The sequence below is a fragment of the Prinia subflava genome, chromosome 7, assembly GCF_021018805.1.
Source record: "Prinia subflava isolate CZ2003 ecotype Zambia chromosome 7, Cam_Psub_1.2, whole genome shotgun sequence".
NCBI lineage: Eukaryota > Metazoa > Chordata > Aves > Passeriformes > Cisticolidae > Prinia > Prinia subflava.
The window spans coordinates 195,562-221,805 of NC_086253.1; the positions used below are offsets into that span (position 1 = coordinate 195,562).

Here is a 26,244-nt window from a genome sequence, read left to right on the forward strand (position 1 = left end):
AGCCTGGTCTAGTGGAAGGTGTCTCTCTCTGTTTCCTTAATTTTTGAAAGAAGTTAAGGGTAGAACTGGATAATCATTGGGATCCCTTCCATTCCAAACCATTCTGTGATTCTATATTCTCCAAGTTACTTTTGACTTCAGTAGGAATCATGTTGCCAAATTGCACATTTTCTTTAGTGAAATAACTTCCTTTGAAGATCTAATAGCTTTTAGTTCGTCAGTCTCTTGGACATCTTCATCAGGACAGCTTGTTCATTGATTTTATAGCCATTAAACAAAGCACTTTGCAGTAGCTGAAGGGGACAATTACAGGAACAACAACCCAGCAATCTGTTTCACACTTGCTTTCGTCTGCAATCTGCTGGTGTGCTTTAAATACCCGAACACTCCTCGTGTCCTTTTATCCAAGTGTGAGTTACACACAAGTTTGCTTACGAACACTCCATTTGTGTGGATTTGTTGGATTTTTGCTCTGTGACAGTATCTACAATCTGCTCAAAATGCCTTTTTTTCCCCTCTTCTTTTTTTCTTTCAAAAATTAAGGAAAACTTTATCACATGCCTTTTATGGCAGTAAAATTTTACCCTTTTTTTTAGGTGGACTGAGCACCCTAGAAGCTCATACACACTCCAAGCTTATGTGCATTGACCTCATCATTAACATTGCCTGCACTCCCAAGTTAAAGAGGCAGTCCTTTAGTTTTCTGCACTGAAAAAGTCTCAGAATTATAGATGTGGTGAAGCAAAGACCGCAGCAGGTTCCCGAAGGGGGGTAGTTAGTGGGGCAGGGTCTGGCTGCAGGCCTGCTCTGGTGGTGTCTGTGCTGGGCCCGGCGGTGTTTGGCTCATCGCTGGTTCGGTGTGGGGTCGGTGCCTCCTCAGTTCCCAAGGACACAGAGCGGCCCCGGGGGTCTGTGCTGCCCTTCAGATGGACCTGGACAGGGGAGATGGGCAGAGAGGAGCTGCTGGAATCCCCCAGGGGCAGATACAGGGGTCCCGCAGCCGGGGAGGAGCCGGAGCCGGGTCCTGGTGACAGCCAGCTGTCCCTGAGGGCTGGGGACGCCACTGGGGTCCTGGGGACAGCAGGACGGGCAGTGCCAGCAGCTCAGGGAGAGATCCTGCCCCTTTGCTCAGCCCTGGAGGCACCTCTGGAGGGCTGTGTCCAGCTCTGGAGCCTCAGGACAGGAGGAAGGACGTGGAGCTCCTGGAGCGGGGCCACAGAGGCTGCAGAGCTGAGGAAGAGCTGGAGCATCTCTGTGCCTGGGAAAGGCTGAGGGAGCTGCTCAGCCTGGAGAGGAGCCCCCGCTGAAGGGGCCCTCAGCCCTGGCTGTCCCTGGCTGTCCCTGGCTGTCCCTGGCTGTCCCTGTGCCTGTCCCTGGCTGTCCCTGGCTGTCCCTGTGCCTGTCCCTGGCTGTCCCTGCCTGTCCCTGTGCCTGTCCCTGGCTGTCCCTGGCTGTCCCTGTGCCTGTCCCTGCCTGTCCCTGCCTGTCCCTGTGCCTGTCCCTGCCTGTCCCTGCCTGTCCCTGCCTGTCCCTGCCTGTCCCTGCCTGTCCCTGTGCCTGTCCCTGTGCCTGTCCCTGCCTGTCCCTGCCTGTCCCTGTGCCTGTCCCTGTGTGTCCCTGGGTGTCCCTGGTCAGAGCAGGGCTAGGCTCTGCTCCAGGCCCAGCAATGGCCCCAGAGCCACGGGCATGGACTGATGGAAGGGGATGGAACTGGATGATTCCTAGGTCCCTTCCAATCCAAACCATTCTGGGATTTGGTGGTTCTGTGAATTACTTCTGTCCAAACAATGTTGCTGGATAACAGCACCTTCCTTTCACCTTCTGCTGTGCTGCATGGGGGATATTTGGGCACAAAGCATTTTGTGGGGTTTTCTATAGTGCTTTTTGAGTGTCGTGGATGATCAGTTTGGGTTTGGAGTGTCAGATTGCCTAGAATTAATGGGAAAATGCAGGCTGCAATGGTGGAAATTCTAGAGAGCATTTGGTGATGCCTCAATGCAGCTTAAAAATAGAGGATAATTGGTATTGCTGTAGTAAGTAGTGATGGTAAATGCAAAGCTGTGCGAGAGCTTTGGACAGTTTCTGCATTTGAGGTTAAGAGCACTGGGTTTTCTCATGCTGCACAAAGTGTTTGCCTCTTCCCTGATTAAACAGAGACTCCAAGTCCCATTGGACCCCTTCCTTTAGGGAATTCTGGCTTCTGCCTCCCCTTCTGGCTGTGTTGTCACTATCAGAGATTAGTCACTAGAGCCAAAAAGAAATGTGTCCACAGCTCAACTAAAACCAAAGTGCTGTTTCCAGCCCAGCTGTGTAGAAAGTGTGTTTTTTGTGTGTTAGAAAAGGGGAAGCTGCATCATAGTGCTTAGAAGTGCTTAAGAGCACAATAAAGAGATGCCTCTTGTGTCATGAGGGCTTGCGCGGATTTGCCCAGGAAAAAGTTTTTTATTTTAATAAAACATTTTGCAATAAGGACATGTTTGCTATTTTCTGTGTTCGGCAAGGAGACAATAAAAAAAGGGGTTTCTTCAATAGAAGCCTGACAGCATTTTGCTGGTGCTGTTGTAAAAAATAGCAGCTTCATTCTTACAGTAGTTACATACTGCTGCTAGCTTAATTTTAAAATGATTCCCACAAATCCTATGGAGTGGGAATCAGACAGGTGATGACAAACAACAGCTTAAAAAGTAAATAACTGCTTTATGGAGACTCACTCAAATCATTTTCCCTCCCAGATGTGTCAGGCTCACACACTGTGCATTTAGCTTTAATTCCAATAACTTGTTAAATTGTAGTAATGTGAATATTTACCATTATCTGTGTTCTTAAGGCCATTAAAACCCCTGGAGGTTATTTTTCCATATATGTCCCTTTGTATTGGGCAAAACCTTTTAGATACATTTGTCTTTCATCTCTGTGTGGGAACAATATGATGATAATATTTTTCTGTTTAATAAATTAGCAACTACTGCGTGAGATGCAACAGATGGCAAGTCGCCCCTTCGCCTCCATCAACGTTGCCTTAGAAACAGATGAAGAGCCACCAGATCTCATCGGGGGAAGCATAAAGGTGAGAGCTGGGGCTTCAGGGTGCTCCTCACCACGATTAACCAGGAAGATTTAACACAATAACCCCAAATCCTCACATTTTTTATATACCTGCAAGAAACTGTAAGTGCAGGAGGTCCAACAGGTACCATTTTAATTTGCTTTTATCCCTTCAGATACTCACTTATAACTTTGGGCTGATTCAGATTAAAGTTATAATGATGCTGGGTTTGAAGTGTTGGGTTTGCCTTGTTAGTTTTTATGTTTTGAAATAGAGAGGAATTCAGCTTTACACCAGAGAACACTGGGCTGGAAATAGTTGTAGGTGCTGCAAATAGAAACCCTTTCTCGTGATATCTCAAAACAAATGTGAATATAATCATGTCTGTGTACTGTGATAATGTTACCATATTTCTGATTAAAAATATATATTCCAGTGTATCTTGTGATTAGCAAATGGGAGCATGAAGAAATTGTTATACAACAGGCTGGCACAGCACATTCTTACACACAACACCTTGAATTTTTAGTAAAATTTATATATTTAACAGGTGATGAATTTAATTCAAATATCTTTTGGATGTGACCAGCACAGACTTTTATACAAAAAACGAAAAATGAAGGACCTGACAACACTGATTATTTTTTTCCTTATGTAAGGCAGCTAGACTGTTTTATTTTATTTTATTTTATTTAGACTGAAGTTTTTAGGAAGTTTTTCTCATTAGGCCTCGAGGTTAGGAAGGGTAGACATAGATTAGATGTTGGGCAGGAATTGTTCCCTGGAAGGGTGTTGAGGCCCTGGCACAGGAATTCCCAGCTTTGCTGTGGCTGCCCCTGGATCCCTGGCAGTGCCCAGGGCCAGGCTGGACACTGGGGCTGGAGCAGCCTGGGACAGTGGGAGGTGTCCCTGCCCACGGTAGGGTAGCACAAAGTTTCTCACATTCTGTTATTCTAACAGGCAAGCTAGTGGTTTGTTTGTTTGTTTGATTTTGGTTTTTTTTTTAATAAGTGTATTTTAATCATTGTAAAGCACATGAAACCAGTCTGACCGCAAAACTTCCATTTGGGGTAATACTTTTTAATTACTATTTGAGTAATACTTTTAAGTCTTGTCCTTAGTATCAGGAAATACCACCATTAAAGTTGCCTGTATAGCTTTAGATCTTCCTTATTTATGTGTAAATATGGCCTGTCATGGCAAGTTTAAATAGTTTTCTACTTAATTGGTGTCCTGCACCATGTCGTGGGGGGACATTGTGTAGAAGCACCTTTCCGATATATTGAATCACAGAATGGTTAAGGTTGGAAAATCCCTCTAAAACCATTGAGTCCAACTCTCCTAGAACTGCCAGGGCCAGCTCTGCCCCACAACCACAGGGCTTTCAGATCCCTCCAGGGATGGGGACTCCACCTCTGCCCTGGGCAGCTGTGCCAGGACTGCGCAGCCCTTTCTGTAAAGACATTTTCCCTGATTTCCAGTCTAAACCTCTCCTAGTGCAGCATTAGGTTGTTTCCTCTTATCCTGTCTTGTGCCTGGTTTGGAGCATAGGGGGAGTAAAGTAAAATTTGCAAAGGTCCTCAATAATTCAGCTGATTATCTGGACCTCTCCTTGCATCCTCTGACTAGTTCTCCTCCCCACTGACTTCCTTTTGACTCCAGATCCTCAGATTTTCTGATTTTTTAATGATTTCCCTGCTTCTGTCATGAGTCTGACACTGGGAGTCATTGCCTCTAACAGGTCACCAAAACTTGGAGATCCACCCTTGCAATATTGGATTGTCACTCACCAAATTAGACTGAGCCTTTATTTCATTGCTCGTCAGAAAGGCTGTGGGGTGTGTATGGATGTGGCATCAGGCTGGAGGCAGATCTGGGAGGATGCAACCTGGCTGCTGATGGTTTTGGGTTGGTGTCTGTCTGTCTGGGGCCCTTCCCTTCATCTTCTTCTGTCGCCTGAAAGTAAACGAGCTAAAAACACCTCTCCTGTGGATCAGGCCAGAACAAAGCTGTTCTAAACTTTTTGATCTCTGACAAGTTGTCTGCACTCAAACTACAGAGAGGATAAACTTTGGATCTCTTCAGTTCTAATGAGTGTTATTTCTCCTCTTGATCTGCTGCCCTCATCTTGTCTGGCCTCCTTGGGTTCCTCTAGAATGGGTGGAGAAGCTGATTTGAAGCATAATAAGACAGACTGTGGAGAAATATCCTATTTTAGGCCCAGAAATCATTAGGAACTCGTGGTTGCCTCTGTGCTGGTAACTCAGATACATGTGGATCAGTTTTGGGATGTCTGATTGAGATGGTCTGACCTGTGCAATGGCACAAACCCTGTACAGTAACCTGAGCAGGTGAATGTGCACCTGAAGTGTTGTGCCAAGGGGTAACTTCATAAAATCTTTGATTCAGTGTTCTGGGTTGGAAGGGAACTGAAAGATCATCCTGTTCCAGCTACCTGCCCTGGGCAGGTACCCCTGTCAGCTGCAGGCAGGTGTGGGTGCAGAGCAAGGGTGCCTCTACGTGACAAGGTTTTTGGAGTTTATATAGTTTTTTCTCATCTTGGAGAACTTGGCCAGGGAATAAAAGTAGTCATAGAAGGCCGGAGTGTTTCATGAAAGCAGAGGAGGCTTGGGAAGATTGTGGGTTGGAAGCAACCTGGGGAATGATGCTTCTGAGACAGTCTGACCTGTTGGTCCCTGCATGGAAATTAATTTAAATAGAAATGAAACACCAGTCTGAGTATCTATGGGGTGTTATGGTTTAACACTAGCCAGCAGCTTGGGTTTTTCTCCTCATCCCTTTTGCACCTGCATGGGAAAAAGCTCTTGGCAGGAGGGAGCTGCAGGAAGATGGGCTGGGACGATAAAGAATTGGACAACTGCGCTTTTCTTTGTGGTTGCTTTGTGGTCTGGCTGTTCTTTAACTCCTGGCCAAGAAAAGAGGGAAAAGTTCCTGTGGTGCTGGATGTTGTATCCACCCTCCAGTTCCTCTGCCATCCACTATGTCAGAATTTGAGCCTTCATTTTAATGCAAGAAAGCCAGACTTGCATTATCATGAGTTCAGTGATGGTTTTCTTTCCCCGTGGGAATCAAAGCCATTGATTAATGGCAGGTTGATTTGAAGGTTACAAAGGAGAAGTGGAAAATGGAATGTCTTGTCTGCAAAAGATTAATTTCCTATTCCATTGTCCATAGCCAGTTGGCAGCCAGTGTCAAGCTAGTTCCATCCTAAGCTAATGTTTTCCAGCTGGACAGTATCAGAACTGTGTTTTCAATTAGTAGTTTTCCTGGGGTACTTAGGAGTAATAGAAAGTGATTTACCTGCAGGGAAGCAATTCCTATTAGAGGCTGCAGCTAGGCAACACGTAACTAGCTGCTTTGGTTTATTTGCCACTCAACAAATAACCACTGAAACGCAAATCTACCACTGAATTTGCTTAGTTATTACAAAATCTGTTGGCTTCTCTCTGCAGCTCTTTGTGTGTTCAGAGGTGCTGAATGTTGCAGTTTTTTTTCTAAGAGTATTTAACTTCCTTGGGTGCCTGGGACTCATCCAAGCGTCTGAATTGGTATTGCTTTAGCTCAGGCTTTTTTAGGGCTTGTTATCGGATTAATCTAAGTCTTGTAATCCTCTGCAGCCATTTTTAGAAGCTTTCCCAAAAGAAATTGGGGAGTTTATAATTTTGACATTGATTTCCACGTATCTTAAGTTGCTAAAGGCAAGAAGTTACCTTGGAAAAAACATGCACAGCCTAGCAAGGAAGTGCTGGGGTTGAGCAAAGCACATACAGGGTCAACAAAAAAAATTGTTGCATTGGGAAAAAATTATCCTCAAGTTGGAAAAAAATTATTTTGGAATATTTTAAAGCAGAGCTGGAGCTTCTTTGCTGTGCTGTGTTCAGGGATCCAGCACATGAAGCCAGTGCTAAGTGTTGATTATCTTTGCATCCATGATCCTTGGTTTCCTAAAGGGAGAGGGAAAAGCATTTGGTGAGCAAAATCCTTGTGAAGTTCATGTAGCAGGTTCTGTACCAATGTGCCTTTAATTCTGCTGTTTGAAGGCTTCACTCCAAATCCTCAATCAGACAGCGAGCTGATTCCTTAAAAATAGCAGATAAATAGATGGGAAACAGCATCTTACTCTAGTAATTAGTTTGCTTTGTTATGGGAGAAAGTGCTTTTGAGTGGTTTAAAGGCTGCCAGAAGATCCCATCTGTTCAAGAAGTGCAGAGCTAAAGTGATGAGCTGATTTGGGAGTGGGTAGGGGGTACCACAGATTAATTAATATATTGTCAGTCTATTTGTATTCTGCATCAAGTGAGGCCCTTGTTAAATCCCTTTTATATTACAATGAAGTTGCAACCAGCAGTAAAGGAGCAGAGGAGTGAGTAGTAAGTCCTGTGCCACCGGGTGCAGGGTTTGGGGAAGCTGCAGGGTGAGAAATGATTGGGAATTAGGCATCTGCTGCCTCCAGCACTTCTACAGGATGAATTCATCTCAATTTTGACATGTAGCTTGATTTTGGGCTGTTTCGTGCAGCTGGAGTTCAGTGAAGAACTAAAGGCCAAGGAACTGATGGTTTTTACGGCTTTTATGCTGTTCTGGTTGTCAGTCTTGATGTCTCACTTTCCCCTTTACTTCACACATTGCTGACCTGCTTTTGGTCCATTGGATTTGCTGATGGTCCAGCTTTTGTGACCTTTCCCAACCCTCAGTGAGCTGGGTGAGTGTAAGCACGGCCAGGACAGCTCCAGCGAGCTGAGATTGGGGGTCCTGTGCAAGAGGCAGGTTTGGAAGGAGGGCAGGCTTGAGGTGTGATGTACAAAAGCCACATTGAGCACAAACGACCAGGCTGTGTCAAATCATAGAATTGCTAAGGCTGGAAAAGGCCTTTAAACCACCATGTGCATTCATGAGCACAGCACCAGCACCGTGTTCACCATTAAACTGTCTTCAAGTACTGCATCCACAAGATTTTTGAACATTTCCAGGGATGGTGATGCCAATTTCCCTGGGCAGCCTGTGGCAATGCTTTACAACTCTTTCCGTGAAGAAATTTTCCCTAATATCCAGTCTAAACCTGCTGAGGCACAACTTGAACCTTTCTTCTTGTGTGACCAAGATGTGTTAGAGGGGGACAGAGCAGCTTAGGGTTTTTCAAAGATGATATAAATAGTCTGAAAGTCCTTCCTATCCTCAGAAGGATAATAGTTGCAGGAAGAGGATGAAATTAAGGGATGGGGAGAAATAAACAGAATAATCTTGATCTGCTGTGGCAGTTGCTGGAGGTGGATCACATGCAGCCTTTGAGGCCAGAAAGGCCACTGTGGTTCTGCCTGACTTGACTAAAGTAGGCTCTGGGTTTCTCAGCTTGCCTTTGGAAAGGTAGTTCAATTTCTGAAGTCTTATTTCTGGGCTTTCTGGCCTCTACTGGTTCTAGGAGCTTTTCCATATGTTAACAGCAAGGAATTCCAAGGCTGTCCGTGTGTAGCTGTCTCCTTGTCTTCAGCAAAACCACTTCTGCTCTTTAGACTCTCCTGGAGCAGTGAGGTGACAAAGGAACACACAAGGAGGACACCTCAGCTTGTACTTTGTATTTGGTGTTTCTTCCTCCTTTGCTGGCCCAGTTTTAGGGCATGGAAAAGTGTGGGATCCCCTTTGAAGGAATGCCCGTGGTGGGAAGTGAGTGTTCCCCCGGCAGCTGAGGTGTGTGGAGCACATTAGCTGTGCTAGAATTCCATATAGGCTCCTACCAAAACATCAACAAAAAACCCTGATAAAACCTTCACCTAATGAATTATTTCCAGTAAACAGGTGCCCAGTATCTTGTTTTGATTTTTATTGCAAAATCAGGGGGAAAAAATAGGGGAAACTTTTGCTACTCTCATAATATAATATCAAATATAGATATTTGGAAGGGAGCTGTCATGGGATCAGCAGACATATCTGTTAAGTCTGCCTTGTATTTAGGGAATATTTGACTGATAAGTGATTTTAACTAGTTTTAGATTTGAAGACTGTAAACATTTCCGCAGGTTGGACTGTGATTTTAGCTGATAAGGGGGAATTTGCTGGAAGGAGAGGAAGGAGAATGAAGCTTCCCACAGGAGAAGGATTTTCTAAGTTAATTTTTTCCCCTCTAACGAGCATCTCTCTGATTGAAGTACTAATAACACCAGCAGCTTCTCAACAGCATTATCAAGGAGTTATTTGCATTCATTTATGCCAAGTAGTTGTTTTCTGTGTTGTGTTTGCAGTCTTCATCCAACTGTCCCATTTCGTTGGGTTTTTTTACTTCTCTGTTTTCCTGTGCAAAAACCAGCTGCGTGCTTGAAAAGAGCTGTAGAAGTCCTGCCTCTTCACCCATTCAAAACCAAAATAAAACCCACCACTGGCCATGTACATACACACAGCTCCCAGATTTGCTCCCCAGGGCCTCCTCCAGCCCCTCCCCGGGCACAGCTGGGAATTGAAGGAGGAGGAGGAGGAGGAGGAGTGTTGGTGTCCGTGAGTGGCCAGGCTCAAACTGTGACGTGAGGTTCAGTCATTTCAGGGGAGCTGCCGTGGAGATCCAAACTCACCTCACAAAATCCTCCCCTCACCCTGAGCTCGTGGCTGGGTGCTGCTGGACTGACAGGAAATACAGAGCAGTTGTTAAATAAGGGGGGAGCAGACCCAGGGCCCCGTGGAGCTGCTGGCATGTGGGCTCCAGATTTGCAGTGCTCAGATCTGTATTTTCCATTTTAGGCCGTTGACATCCATCTGCAGGTTTGAATATGATTTTTGTTTAGTTTCTCTCATGCAGCAACCCAGTTTTGGGACCAAGTCAGTTCATTCTCCAGTCCCTCTAAAATTCCAAGGCACATATTAGGGACAAGGTAAATGTAAATTTTTAATCTAAACTCATTTACTGTGAATTATTGCTGGAAGTTCATTCATCTCTATCTTGCAGGACACACATATTACCCTGAGAATATGATTTTTAAAGCTTAATAATCTATTTTTAATAGGAAATTGCTTGTAACTTGTTTTGCAAATGTTCACTCAGCTTTTAATGGCACAATTTAAAAACTTGCAAATGGAATTTGACCCTTTTTCTGCAGAGTGAAATCACCTGAACAAGTGGAATCAAATAATAAAACTGAACTGTTTGGGTAATGTTCCTTTTCTCATCCACCACCGTATGATTTTTCCTTTATTTTAATTTCCTTCCTGGAAATTGAAAACCATGTAAGACTTATTTGATCAAACCACAGAAACATTTTTTCTTGTTAAGGAAAAAAAATTCTCTGTGGTATTCTTTTTAATACATCTTGAAACGCAATATGCTGGCAGTGTATCACAGAACCTACATAAAACTGATGCTGTGTTTGTGAAATTACACAGAATATTTATTGTTCTAACCATTAGTTTTATGTGACACATTATTAACTTTTTGAATCAGTCAAGTAAAAGCAGTGTAAATAGAAATAATGAGATGAAATAAAAATGTTTAGGTTGAGCATCACACAATTCAACCTACTTGGGGAAAAAATTTGGCTGTGAAACTGACTGCTGAGGGAACTTGTGGTGCATTCCACACCTGGGTCACCTAGAAATAGCCCAGACAGATTCCTGGGAAATGCCCTGTTCATGTGGAAAATCCTGCTGGAGAAGCTGGATAATTAAATCACCTAATATGTCCCTTATTGCTTTTAATGTCTATAATGGTTTACACTTTATGCATGCTAAATACACACCAAAACTCAGAAACAGCTGGAATTACTTGGCTTTTTAGTGCTGGTTTGGGCCAGCAAAATCATCTGTGGAAACAGCTGACAGCAGCTTTCATTTCCTCTGGGAACAAGGGGGTTGTGTCACCACTGAACAAAGTGACACCATGAAATGCCCATTTCCACCCAGAAAAGGGTGGCCGTGGTTCCCAGGCTAAGAGGGCTTGACTGGCATTTTGCTCTTTATTTGACATTTGTAGCATTCTAATTCTTGGAGTTCTTGGGGTTTCTCCCATCATTTCTATTGATTGTTGCTTTGCTGCTGTGGAGGAGCATGGAAAGCCTTTCCAGGGAAGGGTTCAGGTTATTCAGAGCAGGGGAGGGGGCTCTGCCCTCTGTGCCCTGCTCAGGTGATTCCCCATGGGAATCAGAGCTGCCCCAGCCCTGGGGCCAACAGCAGAAGGACGTGGAGCTGCTGGAGAGAGCCCAGAGGAGCCGCGGAGCTGCTGCAGGGCTGGAGCCCCTCTGCTCTGGAGCCAGGCTGGGAGAGCTGGGAATGTTCCCCTGGAGAAGGGAAGGCTCCAGGGAGAGCTGCCAGCCCCTGGCAGGGCCTGCAGGGGCTCCAGGAGAGCTGCAGAGGGACTGGGGACAAGGGATGGAGGGACAGGACACAGGGAATGGCTCCCACTGCCAGAGGGCAGGGCTGGATGGGATCTTGGGAATCAGGAATTGTTCCCTGTGTGGGTGGGCAGGCCCTGGCACAGGGTGCCCAGAGCAGCTGTGGCTGCCCCTGGATCCCTGGCAGTGCCCAAGGCCAGGTTGGACGTTGGGGCTTGGGGCAGCCTGGGGCAGTGGGAGGTGTCCCTGCCCATGGCTTTAAGGTGAATTTTAAGGTCCTTTCCAACTCAGACTATTCCATGATTCTGTGATCAGCTCTATGAATTTGTCTCTCCACAGTTTTTCATATTTCTTTGAGGACAAGAGATGCCTCTTGGTACTCTGTTGACTCATCCAGCTGCAGCTGTCTGTGGTGTCCATGGCCATTGACCGTGGTCTTTGTCCACCCACTCCAGCACCAGGGTTTTGTTCTCCCCTCTGTATCTGCTCCCAAGGTGGGACTCTGCTGTTCAGGCACCTCTCAAAGCAGTTCTCTTGTGCTGAGTGTCTGAGAGATGCACCTTATTTGACTAGATTTGAATAATGTCTACTTTATTGTGCCATTAAGCCTTCAGTAAAAAAGAATGATTTCTATAATTCAACAATGGGTTTAACAAAACCTCTGAATGGAAGTTTCTGGCAGAGGCAGGTTTTAAGAGTCTGATAGAGGCTATTACAAAGTTTTAAAATACACCTAATTTATGTATCTTTTTAACATTTACCCTTAAGAGCCATCTCTCACATCTGATCTCTGCTTTCCAAGTCCACTCAAAATCTTCTTTCAGGAGAACAGCTTGGATCTGCAACAGAAGAGGATATGGTGCCAGGGCAGGCTGAGGCTGGAGATGAAGGAAGGCTCTTCCCCAGAGGTGCTGGCACTGCCCAGGCTCCTCAGGGAATGGGCACAGCCCCAGAGCTCCAGGAGCCTTTGGACAGCGCTCCAGGGGTGCCCAGGGTGGGGTTGTTGGGGTGTCTGTGCAGGGACAGGGCTGGACTGGGTGATCCTGTGGGTCCCATTCAACTCAGCGGGTTTTATAATTCTATAATCAGAGCACTCAGAAACCACTGGAGTGGGCAAAGAAAGGAGACCTGAGCTCCTCTGAGCTCTCCCCACCAAAGCTCCCCTTGATGAAGCCAGACAGCTCCTCCTTGGGCCCTGTGTGCCCTGGTGCCACCACCAGGGTCACGCTCACATGCAGGGCCGGGCAGGGCTGGCGGCGGGCGAGATCCGCAGGGCAGGAGGTCACGGTGGAGCTGCTGGTCGAGCTCTCCCGTTTCCTGCCGGTGTGCAGAACATAAATTAGGTGTATTTAGGTGGCTGCAGGGCTGAGTGCGGTGTCCTGCGGAGGGCGCAGCGTGTCCTTCACTGCCGGCTGATCTCCCTGCCCCCAGCTCCTCACCCCTGTCCCAGCTCCTCACCCCTGTCCCAGCTCCTCACCCCTGCCCCAGCTCCTCACCCCTGCCCCAGCTCCTCACCGCTGCCCCAGCTCCTCACTGCTGCCCCAGCTCCTCACCGCTGCCCCAGCTCCTCACCGCTGCCCCAGCTCCTCACCGCTGCCCCAGCTCCTCACCGCTGCCCCAGCTCCTCACCGCTGCCCCAGCTCCTCACCCCTGCCCCAGCTCCTCACCCCTGCCCCAGCTCCTCACCGCTGCCCCAGCTCCTCACCCCTGCCCCAGCTCCTCACCGCTGCCCCAGCTCCTCACTGCTGTCCCCAGCTCCTCACCCCTGCCCCAGCTCCTCACCCCTGCCCCAGCTCCTCACCCCTGCCCCAGCTCCTCACCCCTGCCCCAGCTCCTCACTGCTGTCCCTGCTCCTCACCCCTGTCCCTGCTCCTCACCCCTGTCCCTGCTCCTCACCCCTGTCCCTGCTCCTCACCCCTGCCCCAGCTCCTCACCCCTGCCCCAGCTCCTCACCCCTGTCCCTGCTCCTCACCCCTGTCCCTGCTCCTCACCCCTGCCCCAGCTCCTCACCCCTGCCCCAGCTCCTCACCCCTGTCCCTGCTCCTCACCCCTGTCCCTGCTCCTCACCCCTGCCCCCAGCTCCTCACCCCTGTCCCTGCTCCTCACCCCTGTCCCTGCTCCTCACCCCTGTCCCTGCTCCTCACCCCTGTCCCTGCTCCTCAGTCCGTCCCTCCCTGAGTCACTCCCGTGCTCCTCTCCTGGCCCGCAGCACCGCTCCCAGACGAGATGCAGAATGAGTCACATTTCAGAAAACAGGTGCCTCAACTGGGGCTGTCAAAAACAAATGTGCAGGACTCGATTCTTTCAGCGAGTTGTTGTTATTAACTGCAGCTTGTCTCAGGAAAAGCTGGGTTTGATGGACAGTGGGCCATTTTTTTTCCCTTTTAGTTTTAAGATGGAGCTTAGCTGCAGCAAGGTGATGTGCTTCATTCCTTCCAAATCAGTTTGCAACTGCCTGACAGATTTTGGGTGCATCATTGTCCTTGCTGTGCATAGTTGAGAGAAATAAAGTTCCCCACGTAGGGACGTATTAACAACAGTTTACTAACTCTCATCTTTTTGAGGGTTGTTCAGCCTGGAAATTAAAAGGTTTTGGATTGACCTAATTGTAGCCTTTCAGTACGTTAAGGGCCCAGCAGGAAAAATGGAGAGAGATTTTACAAGGGCCTGGAGTGACAGGACACAGGGAATGGCTCCCACTGCCAGAGGACAGGGCTGGATGGGATCCTGGGCAGGAATTATTCCCTGGCAGGGTGGGCAGGCCCTGGCACAGGGTGCCCAGAGCAGCTGTGGCTGCCCCTGGATCCCTGGCAGAGCCCAAGGTCAGGCTGGATGGGGCTTAGAGCAGCCTGGGACAGTGGGAGGTGTCCTTGCTCACTGCAGGGCAAAAGATGAACTTCAAGGTCCCTTCCAACCCAAAATATTCCGTGATTCTTCTCATGCAGGTTGCCAAGGGAAGGAAGGAGGCTCAGGGTTACATCCTATCCCCAGCTATCCGTGCTGTGGAATCAGGAGAGCAGAGAGGAGGAAGATGTGTGACCTTGAGGACCAAAATAAAAATTCCATGGAAAGGGAAGATTGTGCCCACAGGGAGTCATAATGAGAGTTTCTGCTGCACACTCAGGGTTCATTAGTTGGAAAGGGCAGAGGAGGAGAGAGGGTCTTGCCTGGGGCTGAGAGATGAGCTAAATTCCTCTCCAAGTCCCTTCAGCTCTGTGACTGAGAGCTATATAATGAACAACTTCTGATTCTTCCTATTCTATTTTATGATGTGCAGGGGACTCAGCATGATTTTGATACCACAGCAGAGGCACTGTCAGAGCCTGAAATGCCTCTCAGGTCACTGGTGGTCGAGAAAGAGAGGCAGAGGGAGCTGGAGGAGGCAGTGCTTGTGATCAGAGAAGGGATTCAGAGCATTGGTCTTTCAGTTGATCCAAAAGAAGAGAGAGATGTAGAGCAGGGAAAAGCCTAGGGAGAGGGTTAAAGGAACAGAAGAACATCAGACAGATGAATAAATTGAAGTGTGAAAGATTTGAGGTTAAAAGAAAGTTTTTGGTGGCAGTGGTGAGATCCAGATCAGAGGGCCTCTGGAAAGGTCTCACAGAAGTGATGGCACAGGCTGAAAGTGTAACTACTCTTCAAGCAGAGAATTGTGCTTTTACATACATTGCCTGTGAGTGGGGGGCTGGATTTGGTGACCCCGAGATGGATTTTCCAGCCTTAGTTTCTGCAGTTTGGCTGGAGTATGGTGAGTGAGCTGCTGAGCATCCTCAGGGGTTGGGAGAGACTCTGAAGGTCATCGATTGTCTGCCATGGCAGGGACACCTCCCACTGTCCCAGGCTGCTCCAGCCTCAGTGTCCAGCCTGGCCTGGGGCACTGCCAGGGATCCAGGGGCAGCTACAGCTGTGCCAGGGCTGCCCACCCTGTCAGGAAACAATTCCTGATTCCCAAGATCCCATCCAGCCCTGCCCTCTGGCAGTGGGAGCCATTCCCTGTGTCTTGTCCCTCCATCCCTTGTCCCCAGTCCCTCTGCAGCTCTCCTGGAGCCCCTGCAGGCCCTGCCAGGGGCTGGCAGCTCTCCCTGGAGCCTTCCCTTCTCCCGGGGAACATTCCCAGCTCTCCCAGCCTGGCTCCAGAGCAGAGGGGCTCCAGCCCTGCAGCATTAATCCTCCAATGACCTCCAGGGCCATTAATCCATTAAAAACAAATGCATTAAAAAATATAATCTGTTCTTACTCAGTTGCTCTTTCATTCTCTTCCCTCCATCACTTCTTTGTGTGGTCTTTGCTGCCCATTCTGCTTAGTGCTGAGGGTGAGCACAAGAGCTCTCTGTAACCCAAGTATCATCCTCCAAACTCTAAAATTGAATAAAACTGTTTTATTAACAGTAGAATAAGTAAAATACTCGAGTCTCTCCAAAAGAAAATCAATTTTTTGTTTGGTTCTTGGTCCCACCCATATGGCAGAACTCTGTGGGCTCTGTTCCTGCAGTTGCCTTCTCTGTGCTCTCTCCATTACCTCTGGCAGTTGAGTCACTGTGGGACACAGCACCAGGGTGTGCTTGTTTCCTTCTGGGAAAAGCTTTGCTCTGAGCGTGATCCCTTCCTTGGGGGCAGGGAGATGAAGAAATCTGCTGCCATAAACCAGGCAGGCGGCAGCTTCCATCATCCAGCCCGTGCAGCACGTCTTTATCTGCCTTGCACAGACCAACAAATCCTGCTGCATCATTGCAGTAAATGTGAGATATGGAAAGTTTTAAGCTTCATTTTGCTTGCTGTTGTCTCCTTTTGTCTTTTTTATTGAGCACCAGTAATTTAACAGCATGTTTGACTCCTGTTCGGGCTTTTCCGTAGCTTACATTGCATTGAGTTTCTGTTGAACATTTGAGTACTGTGGTGTAGTTTGATGCCTGATGGAAAAAGCACTAATTATTTCAATAACGCCTGAGTGAAATTTGTCCATACTAATCAAGGGGACAGAAAGCTCTGAGGGTATTGGGTAAAACAGTGTTTCTCAGTTTTTGTAGCTGATGTGGAACCAAAGAAGAAACTCTCGTGACCCTGTACTCATTGGTGAACACTTGCATCCTCATCTGACTGTTGTTGCATCCCACAGGAGCAGTGATGCTGTGTAACTGTGTGTGGGACTGGGGCCAGGCCCAGATGAGAGCAGACTTTGGTTTTTGGGCTGAGCTGTTGCATTCTGGCTTTCTAATGGCATACTGAGGTTGGCTGTTGATCATTCCTGTAAAATCTTCCCAAGAGTGCAGTGGGAAGGAGATGGTCACAGGTACTGAGGGTCAGCAAGGGATCCAGTCCTCTGCTCCTCCAGGGTGGGAGAAAGCTGACTGCCCATTATATGTTAGAATCACAGATTGAGAGGGCCCTTAAAGACCATCTCATTCCACCCCCTGCCACGGACAAGGACACCTTCCACCAGACCAGGTTGCTTCAAGCCCCGTCCAACCTGGCCTTGAACACTTCTTTTTGTTCTTGGAAAAAATGTTCTTTACTGTGTTAATGCATAGAGTGCTGTTAAGGTGGAACATGGACTTCTGGATGTTCTGGAAATGGAATTTGGAGTACGGAATCACCGTGGTCGTGTGTGCTGACAGCAGTGACATGCTGCTGATGGGGCCATGGAACAGAGCCCTCAGTCCTGTTGATTACATAAGCTGCTCCTTTGTTATTGAATTTAGGGAGAAATGCAAGCCTCGTGTAGTGCTTGACTTTTTAATAGCCTGGTTTTTATTAAGTGAATGTGTTTTCTTGTGATGACTCGTGTTTTGATTGTTGCTGACAGTGGTTTTAGCTTTGCTGGCTGTGTGCTGGAAATTCGCCCAGCACAGCAGTGTGGTTCATGGTGGTTCATGCCCTGGGGCTTGTACGAGCTGAAAAAGCGATGCTGGGGGAAGAGGGAGGGTGTCAGACACCGTTTAACATTTGTTTTCTCCCCTGCTTCCCTCGCTGCAGACTGTACCAAAGCCGATCGCGCTGGAGCCCTGCTTTGGGAACAAAGCAGCCGTTCTCTCGGTGTTCGTCAGGCTGCCTCGAGGACTTGGGGGTATTCCACCACCAGGACAGTCAGGTGAGCATTGGTGCTGTCTCTAATGGCTTGGAACTAACTCTGTACTCCTTCCCCAGCCTTACAGATTCACTTTTCCTGATCCCACACGAGCTGCTGTAGCCACAGGGCAGCTTGGGATCTGCTCGAGGTATTTCAGGCTCCCTGGGTTTGTGCCCTTCTGGCCTCCAGTACGAGTTTTGAGTTAATTACTAAGGTCAATTGATGGATCAACATTTGATGTTAGACTATGCTTTAATTAACAGCTGGGTGGGGGAAAGAGGGGTCTGGTACAGACATGTTTGCAGTAGTTACTTGTGAAGGTGACTTGTCACTTGGCCTCTCTGACTTCATTCCCAGCCCCATTTGCAGGGGAACATCAAGTCACAGAACCATGGAAAGATATGAGTTTGAAGAGACCTTAAAGACCATCCAGTTCCACCCCCTGCCATGGACAAGGACACCTTCCACTAGACCAGGTTGCTGCAAGCTCTGTCTAACCTGGCCTTGGACACTTCCAGTGATGGGGCAGTCACAGAGCAACTTGTGCCAGGGCCTTCCCACCCCCACAGGGAAGAGTATCCCATCTAACCCTCCCCACTGGCAGTCTGAAGACATTCTCTTATCCTGTCACCACAAGTCCTTTCAGAGCATCTCTGCCCTCCTCATAGAAGCTCTGGACAAAGAGGTTTTCCCCATCCAGTTAAAGGTTTCCTTGTTTTCAACCCCTTCACACCTAAACCTGATGTCAGGGCATTGGGACATTGTCTCCTGGGCAGTGTGGGATTTAACTGGGGTTCCCCAGTGCCCAGCGAAGCAAAGGCTCTGGAAAGAGCATTAGCAGGTTTGGTGTTGGGCTGCACTGCGCTAAGTCCCAGGTGTGGTTTGTCCGTAAACAGAGCGGGGAGGCCGTGGCACTGGGGGCCCAGAGAAGCTGTGGATTCCCTGTCTCCAGAAGTGTTCCAGGCCAGGTTGGGCCTTGGAGCAACCTGGGATGATGGAATGTGTCCCTGCCTGTGGCAGGGGGTGGGACTGGGTGGTCTTTAGGGCGCCTTTCAACCCGAACCATTCCATGACCCCCTGATCTGCTGTGAGGAGGCTGCAGAGGTGATGTATCCATGGGAAGTGCAGTGAAACCTCCATGCACATTTGCTTTCAGCTTTGTTGTAGTCCATCTACTGATGCAAAGAAAGGCAGCTTCAATATTTAAAGTTTTACATCCAGTAACACCCACCCTTATTACGTCTTTTTCTCCTGCTGTTGCTTCGAATTAAACAAGCAGTATTTCAGCTCCTTTCAGAATATTGGCTGGAGTTTAAGTCTCAAGCCAAAACACTCTTCTAGTCTATTTAAAGAATTCTGCCCATTTTGTGGCCTGGAGGATTTCCCAGCTGTTTCTGGGGGTTTGTTGCTGTGGCTGCTGTGCCCTGACTGTGGCTGTGTCGCACAGGTCTCGCCGTGGCCAGCGCGCTGGTGGACATTTCACAGCAGATGCCAATCGCCTACAAAGAGAAATCGGGCGCGATACGAAATCGGAAGCAGCAGCCCCCTGCACAGCCAGGAACCTGTATTTGATGCATGGACATCAGAAACTGTCTAGGGTTTTAAACAAAATGGAAAAGTAATACCACGGAGGAGGAGAAAGATTTCCAAGTTGTGTCCCAAGAGACTAGAAGCACCCGGAAAAAAACACGACTTCCTTGAACCCAGTTTTTTTCTCTCATCTACGTGCTAGTTGGCTTTATTTGACAACTGCTCCACTTAAGTTTTACTGACACACGGCTTCAGATTGCTCCTTTGTTTTCTTCAAGTTTAAAGCAAAATAATTTTATTGCAGGTGTGGTAAGGTCCGATGTCACCGTTCCTGGTCAGTGTAAATACAACAGTAGTCCAATATGAATGACACTCAGGTTTCTACATGGAAAGTGCTTTGTAGTTCATGTATTTATCAAACTGTACAAAAAGAAAAAGATCCAGTGTTTACAGGTGTCAGCTCTCAACACATAAACACTACTATTAATCTTCAAAGCATCTTCATCCTTTGTTTTCATTTAATATTTGATTGTTCCCTCATTATTTCAGTGGAACTCTCTTCCAGGCACAGCCTTTTTGTAGTCATTGTGGTCCAGGAATGCAAAGGCTGGGATGGTTTAGAGGTTGATGTTGCTCAGATTACATGAAGTAACTGGAAAGTTGGATGTTGCTTTGGAAAGACTCAATGTTTACATTGTCTTAACCTGCTTGGAGTACACCACACACAAGTGCCTAGACGTGAACAGATCTAGGGAGTGAGGAGACTGCTCCACGTGCTGCTTTTGAACACAAATTCCTTTAAAGGTATGTATACTCACATCTAGAGTCACCCAAGGCACTCTGTGTCCTCTGTCCAGTGCAGAGGAAAATTGCGTATTCCTGACCAACCAACTACTCACCCAGATGGAAATATCTGAAGGCATGGAGAGTTTCAGTATCTCATAAGAAAAGCTCCCAGTTTCACCAGCATTTTCATAGAAGCAGTCTGTGTTCCAGGTCAGATACTCACATTTTCCTGATTTTGGCCTCTTCCCCCCCTTCCCTCCTGCCATTCTTCTGGATGAGAGCTGAGCTTGGAGGCATTGCTTGGAGGTTATGATTGGCTCTATCTTCTTACAGGGTGTAAAAAGCAACACTCTGGGTGCCAGATCAATTGAGAATGAAGTAAAAAATAACTTCAAATAGAAAATCAAGCAGAGCAGCTTTGTTTTGCCACAGGTTCGAGTTCTACCTGATCAGATCCTGGTGCTCCTGTTGGCCTTGAGCTCTGTTAGATGCTGAAGAAGTGCCTGGTTGGTGAAAGGATGAGACTTGCAAAGAGCAAAGAGCAGGTTTGCGTTTGGGGGGTGCATCAGACCATCTGAACTGCCCTGGCAAGCTGGGGTTGTGTTTTGAGGCTCAGGGCTGAGTGAGCCCCTCGTGTGAGGCGGTGTCTCCTGGAGCTGGGATGGGGCGCAGGGCCAGGGCTGCAGGCGTGGGGCTGAGCTGGGAGGGAGATGTCAGTGAAGAGGCCAAACAGGGCGTGCAGTCATGGCTTCATCAGGGAACTGCTTTCATCAGGTCACTGAGCTGGGGGGCTCTGTTGAGGACATCTGATATTTCATAAATGGAGAAGTAACACGTGGAAGGGAAGTGCTCTTGGACCTGGCCAGGTGGCACCATCCCAAACTGAAACCCAAATAACTGCTCCTCTTCTGTGCCTGTTCCGGTGATCAGTCACCTATCAGCCACTCGTTTCTGGGTGTGTTTTTTCTGACCATGTGTTTTGAAGAAGCTCTTTGGAGCTTGGCAGCACCACAGTAGAGGTGAATAGAGTGTGTATCTGGACAGTGGTGATGGGAACAGTCTGATGGTTGGACCGTGGTGGATGATAATTCCAATTTAATGTGTCATTTAACAAGTGCAATGGAACTGCAAAAAATACTGGGACTAGAAAATTATCAGGAAAAAATGCATTATATAAAAAAATATATATAAGTGCATCTGCCTCTCAACTAGAAGTTTCAGTGCTCTCTGGGAAGAAGGAATTATGAGGTGAAAAGGGTTGAGCTTTGTCTTATATATATATGAAGGGATTTAGGCAATTTAATTTTACCTGATGCACGGATTACCTCAGACAGATTCATCTCCTGATAATATTGTCTAACTTGCACAGTGATAGGGTTAATCTGAACTGGAGAAACAAGACTGGACTAAAATCCCTCCCCTGTTACTGCATGTTTTCAGCCATGATGCACATCCACATATTTGCAGATTTGTTCCTGCTGGTTTTGGGAGGAGAACTGCCAGCCCAGGTGGTGAAAGCCCCTGTGCTCGAATTGCCTTCTTCAGGACAGCACTTAGGAGGTGCTTAAAGTTGTTGGGTTTTCCTGATCACAGACAGCTTTCAGAACTGTAGGCCTGGAGGGGTGATAGACTTTTACATTAATAAAAAGACATAAATACAGAGTTTGGGAAGTTTTCTCAGTCCTGGAGAGCTGGGCTGTCTGATCTGCAAAGCCTACAGTGTACCCAGGAGTGTGGCCAAAATGAGGTGTCAGATACTGGAAAAATGAGCAAAAATGATCAAAGTCAAGGTTTATCAGAACTAAAAATGTAAATACACCGACAGGAGGTACTTACATAAATAAAAGGAACCAGCTCCTTTAGGATGTAGCTCTACCCTGCATCTGGTCTCCGTCCTGATGAGGGAGAACTCTCACACGTAGCTCTGCTGCAGTTTCATCCCAGCTTAGAGGCAGACAGGGAGAAAAGTGGGCCAGGATACGGGAAAGAAGAATTGCTGGCAGTTTATCATCAGGCCAGTATCAAAAGTGAAGAATTTTTGGGTTTATTTCATTTGGAGGTGATGTGGGGGAGAATGAACAACCTTATTTCATGAGAGAATCTGTAAATAAATGACAAATGACACACAGATTTTGCATTTGTACATAAACTCTACAGTAACGTGCAGAACATGGAGAGATTTAAAGTGTATATAAACCAGAAAAAAAATACTGAATGTATTTTTGATGCATTTTAAATGATGTATGAGTTTTGTCCTAATAACTCCTTCATCTGATCAGTATTAGATAACTTTCCAGAGCTTTAAACACCAGATTATATTGTGATATCTTGCAAAGCAGGGAGGCATAACTTGACTTTTGTGTGTTCAAATGCATTTCACTTAAATGTAGAAACCAAGTAAAATAGTGGCTTTTCCATTTGAAAGGGGGAAAAGCAACGTTTGGAGACAAGTAATAAACATCCTTAAAGTGCTCACTACATGGAGGAATTAAATCAGTAGTTTAAGCCCTTTGTTACTAAAATTGTGGCAGTGTTTCCATTCAAAATCACTATTTTCAGGTGTTTATAACTGGCTGAAATTCAGCATTCGTTGTCTCAACCTTCACAAGATTTTCATTCTCTGAGAGGAGCTTTTAAACAAATCAGTAATAAAATTTCAGAACTGTTGGGGCCCTTATATTCTAGAAAACAATGGTGCCAATGGATCTCCAAATAACACATCTTTTTTTTTTCAAATTCACAATTTTCCACGATTTTTAGCCCAGAATTTTCTCTGGGCTGTTGTTGCATGACCTTACCACGCTACGGCTCCATATTTTGGATACAAGGAGATTTATGAGACACAACTTTTCGGTTGTTATTATCACTTTCCCTGGGCTTAAAACGCACTGTATTGAAACTACCCAAATAAAGCTATTTATGATGGGGTGATGCCTGTGATTAAGATCAAGCTGTGGTGTACAACGTCCCAAAATTCCGTGGTGCGGTGCCATCCGCACGGCAGGCTCCTGTGGCAGACCCTAGGGATGGTTTGTGTGCCGAGGGTTGCTCAGAGGCACATTTCTCTGCAGGAACTGACCGAGGGCCCCCGGCAGGCCCTGCCTTTGCGGGGTGGTTGTAAGCTCAGCTTGCTTGGTCCTCAGTGAGCTGGAAGGAGGGTTTGAGGCTGAAATCAAACCTCAGGCCTGTTCCACAACCCGCTGCAGTTCCAGTGCCCCAGAGCTGGGCTGCCGCTCTGGCCTGTGCTGCTCCAGGGGTTCCCGGCTGCTTTTCCCTTTCCATGACACCCCGAGCTAGGGACAGGCTCCGGCTGCGTCTCAGCCCCTTCCCCTGGGAGCGGCTTTGCTGCAGTGTGAGAAGGCGGCGAGCAGAGCCTGCAGCCCTGCGAGCTGCTGTGCCAGCCCCGGGAGCGCGGCAGCGCTGCCCCTGGGCCTGTCTGCGCCGGGAGCAGCCCAGGGAGGGAAGGAGGGAAGGGAAGGGAAGGGAAGGGAAGGAGGGAAGGGAAGGGAAGGGAAGGGAAGGGAAGGGAAGGGAAGGAGGGAAGGGAAGGAGGGAAGGGCAGGGGCTGCCTTGGCACAGCTCCGGGCTGAGCTGCAGCAGCGGGTGGGAGGCGCAGTAGGGTGCCCTGCAGGGGGAAGGTGCTCGCCGAGGTTTGGGGCTGTGGAAGGAAGGGAAGGGATGGCTTGGGGTGTGCTCCTCATTTTTGGATGTGTTCTTTGCAATTTTAGTCAAATTCCTACTTTTTCTGTTGGTAGCTGCTGAAACGAGCTGAGTTTCCATGCCAGGACTACTACAATATGTGTATATGCTGATTTTTCTGCATCAGGGCAGGTTTTGTTCGGTCTGTTTCTTTGTTCTGACACTACACACAGATTATTTGTGTGCGTCTTCCAGGTACTGGAATTCTTTAGACATTTCCTCTCCATTTAGTATTGATTCCACAAACCTCATCAGTAGAAAGAAAGTAAAAAAAACCCCAATTGTCGCAGAGTGTATCATATGTCAATCCATTAAAAAAAAGAAAGAAAAAAAAGAGTTTTATATTACTCCAGAATTTGTGCACAATAAATGTTCTTTAAACTAAGATCCTTGAATTAATTGTATTCTGGATTTTTTTCCTCTTTATTCTGTAATTATTTATGATTCTTATCTGTGTTCAGACTTGAGCTTAGTTTGTTAATATGTATAATTTAGCATTTATTGCATTCATATGTAAATAGGAGCAAGTATTGTAAACTATTTCATTGCTGGGGTCGTGGGTGTTATACATACACACATTTAGGATTGCAGTTTTTTGGTATAATTTTTTGTATTGTAAAATAACAGCTAATTTAAAGCCAGAATGAGAAAATTCTTGGGAGGTCTGTGCATTTTAAATACAAATGTGAAGAACATGTATATAAATAAAAGTAAATAATGCAAATCTTTCCTCTGAAATAAAAAGTAGATGATCTGGTTAAAATTTTCCTCTTATTTATTTTTGTAAAACGGGTGGAAAAAATAATTCCAGGTGATTTTGAGGGCTCCTGGCTGAGGTGAGGTTGGGTTTCTGCTGTGCTGGTGGTGGGTACCAATGGGCTCCTAGCAGGTGCTGAGTTTGGGAGGAGGAAGGAGGGACATGTCCTCTGCCAGAGGATGGGGGATGCATGGATGTCATTCAGAGAGTTACATCTGTAGATTTCAAGGGTAGAGACAGTCATTAAACAGTTTCCATTTCTACCCTCAGGTTCACTTTCCCCCAGCTGCCTTAGGGCAGTTCTTGGTCCCTGATCTCCTTGGCTGTCTCTGAAGGGTGGCAGAAGGGAGGAAAATCCCAATGAGGTGTCAGAGTTTTTGGTATGTTAAGGGTCTTTGCCAACCTAAATAATTCTGTGATTATATAGAAAATTGTCCTCCATGCAGGTCGTTTGGGATGGTCAGGGTTGAAGGAGGAATTCATTTGCTCCCACCCCCTGAGCCCTGGTGTTGGGTCCCAGCTGTCACAGCTGATCCTTGGGCTGTTTGGCTCCAGGGTCTTAAAGAGCTTTTCCAACCCAGATGATCCAGTGATTCCCCAGGCCCAAAACTCAGAGCTTCTGCATTCAGGGTTTAAATAGAATTACACAAAATCTCAAGTTGGCAGGGACCCACAAGGATCCAGTCCCACCCCTGTCCCTGTACAGACCCCCCAACAATCCCACCCTGGGCACCCCTGGAGCACTGTCCAAAGGCTCCTGGAGCTCTGGGGCCGTGCCCATTCCCTGGGGAGCCCGAGCAGTGCCAGCACCCTCTGGGGATGAACCTTTCCTCATCTCCAGCCTGAGCCCGGCCCAGCTCCAGCCCTTCCCTGGTCCTGTCCCTGTCTCAGAGATCTGAGCTGCCCCTCTGCTGCCCCTCATGACACAACCCAAACAGAACTGAAATCTCAGCCCCTTCCCTTTCTTACCCTCACTAATAATTTTTTCCAGTAAATTTCTTTGTTTAAATCCAAAGAGGAAAAGCTGCCCTCCATGGAATCTGCATCATGGGTTTTGCTGATGATTTCTCAGGCACCAGCACCAGCGGGAGTTTCAGGTACACACAGAAGCTGCAGTGACACGGCAGAGGTGGCTGCTCCTGTCCCACCTCCCCTGCAGCACCCACGGTGTAGCAGGACTCTCCCAGCATAGGAAATTACCTCTCGTTTGTTAGCTGGTACGAGACTTCTCACCCTTCACAAAAGCTTGAAATTTGGTAAAATAACCAACTGAGGACCGCCTGTCTTGTGGTTATTGAAGCACTGAAGAACAGGGACAGTGACACCACTAGCTGACAATAAACATCTTGCTGTGGAAACAAGATTGTGGAAAGATAAGCTGGAATTTTTGACTGATAGACACTCCACTTTGCAAACTATAAAAGCTATGCCAAACTTTCACAAAGCAAAAGTCTCCTGCATATTCCCTAGAAATTTGTGGGGCTTTTCCCCAAAGTTGGGGCACCAGTTTTGTGGTTACTCTCTGGAGGGCTGAGCAGAAGGACTCTGTGTACTCTATGGCAGTTTGTTGGTAAGTTCCACTGACCCCTGCTCTCTGCTGTGTCTTTGCTAGCTTTAATACAGGTACCTTAACACCGTGCACTGTTTTATGTAATCTCCCAGGGGTTCTCTTGTTCTGTACTGTGTAGTAAGTAACTGTTCAAGGCCTTTTGTCTGTTACCTCCTGTCTGTTCAATAAATAACACATTTTATAATAGCCCTAATCAGCCAGCCTTAAAAATTTGTGAGCCAGAGGGACTGAGGTGCAGGTCACCTAAGCAGAGCTGCTGCCAAAAATCTGAGCCTAAGGCAGGGCTTGTCTGAGGCTGTCACTTGATCCATAACACCCAGGCATGCACAGTGCGAGTCCCGCCGGGATGCAATCCGTTGTTCCCCATTTATTTTTATGTCACTCTCCAACTTTGAAATTAAGCGCTGCTGGGATGAAGCAGAGTCGAACCTGACATTTATGAGCCATGAAGGTTTCAGC

The 26,244-nt window shown here is 47.2% G+C and overlaps 1 protein-coding gene across 1 annotated transcript in view; it reads left to right on the forward strand.

The window, feature by feature from the left end:
• The window catches only part of ATRN (attractin), a 147,157-nt gene extending 124,458 nt beyond the window's left edge, over window positions 1-22,699 (forward strand). The window contains exons 27-29 of the mRNA XM_063401225.1: window positions 2,960-3,067; window positions 17,350-17,464; window positions 18,891-22,699. Coding sequence (XP_063257295.1) covers window positions 2,960-3,067; window positions 17,350-17,464; window positions 18,891-19,015 — 348 coding nt within the window. The 3' untranslated portion in view covers window positions 19,016-22,699. The remainder of the gene's footprint in view (window positions 1-2,959; window positions 3,068-17,349; window positions 17,465-18,890) is intronic.
• Window positions 22,700-26,244: the final 3,545 nt, after the last annotated feature.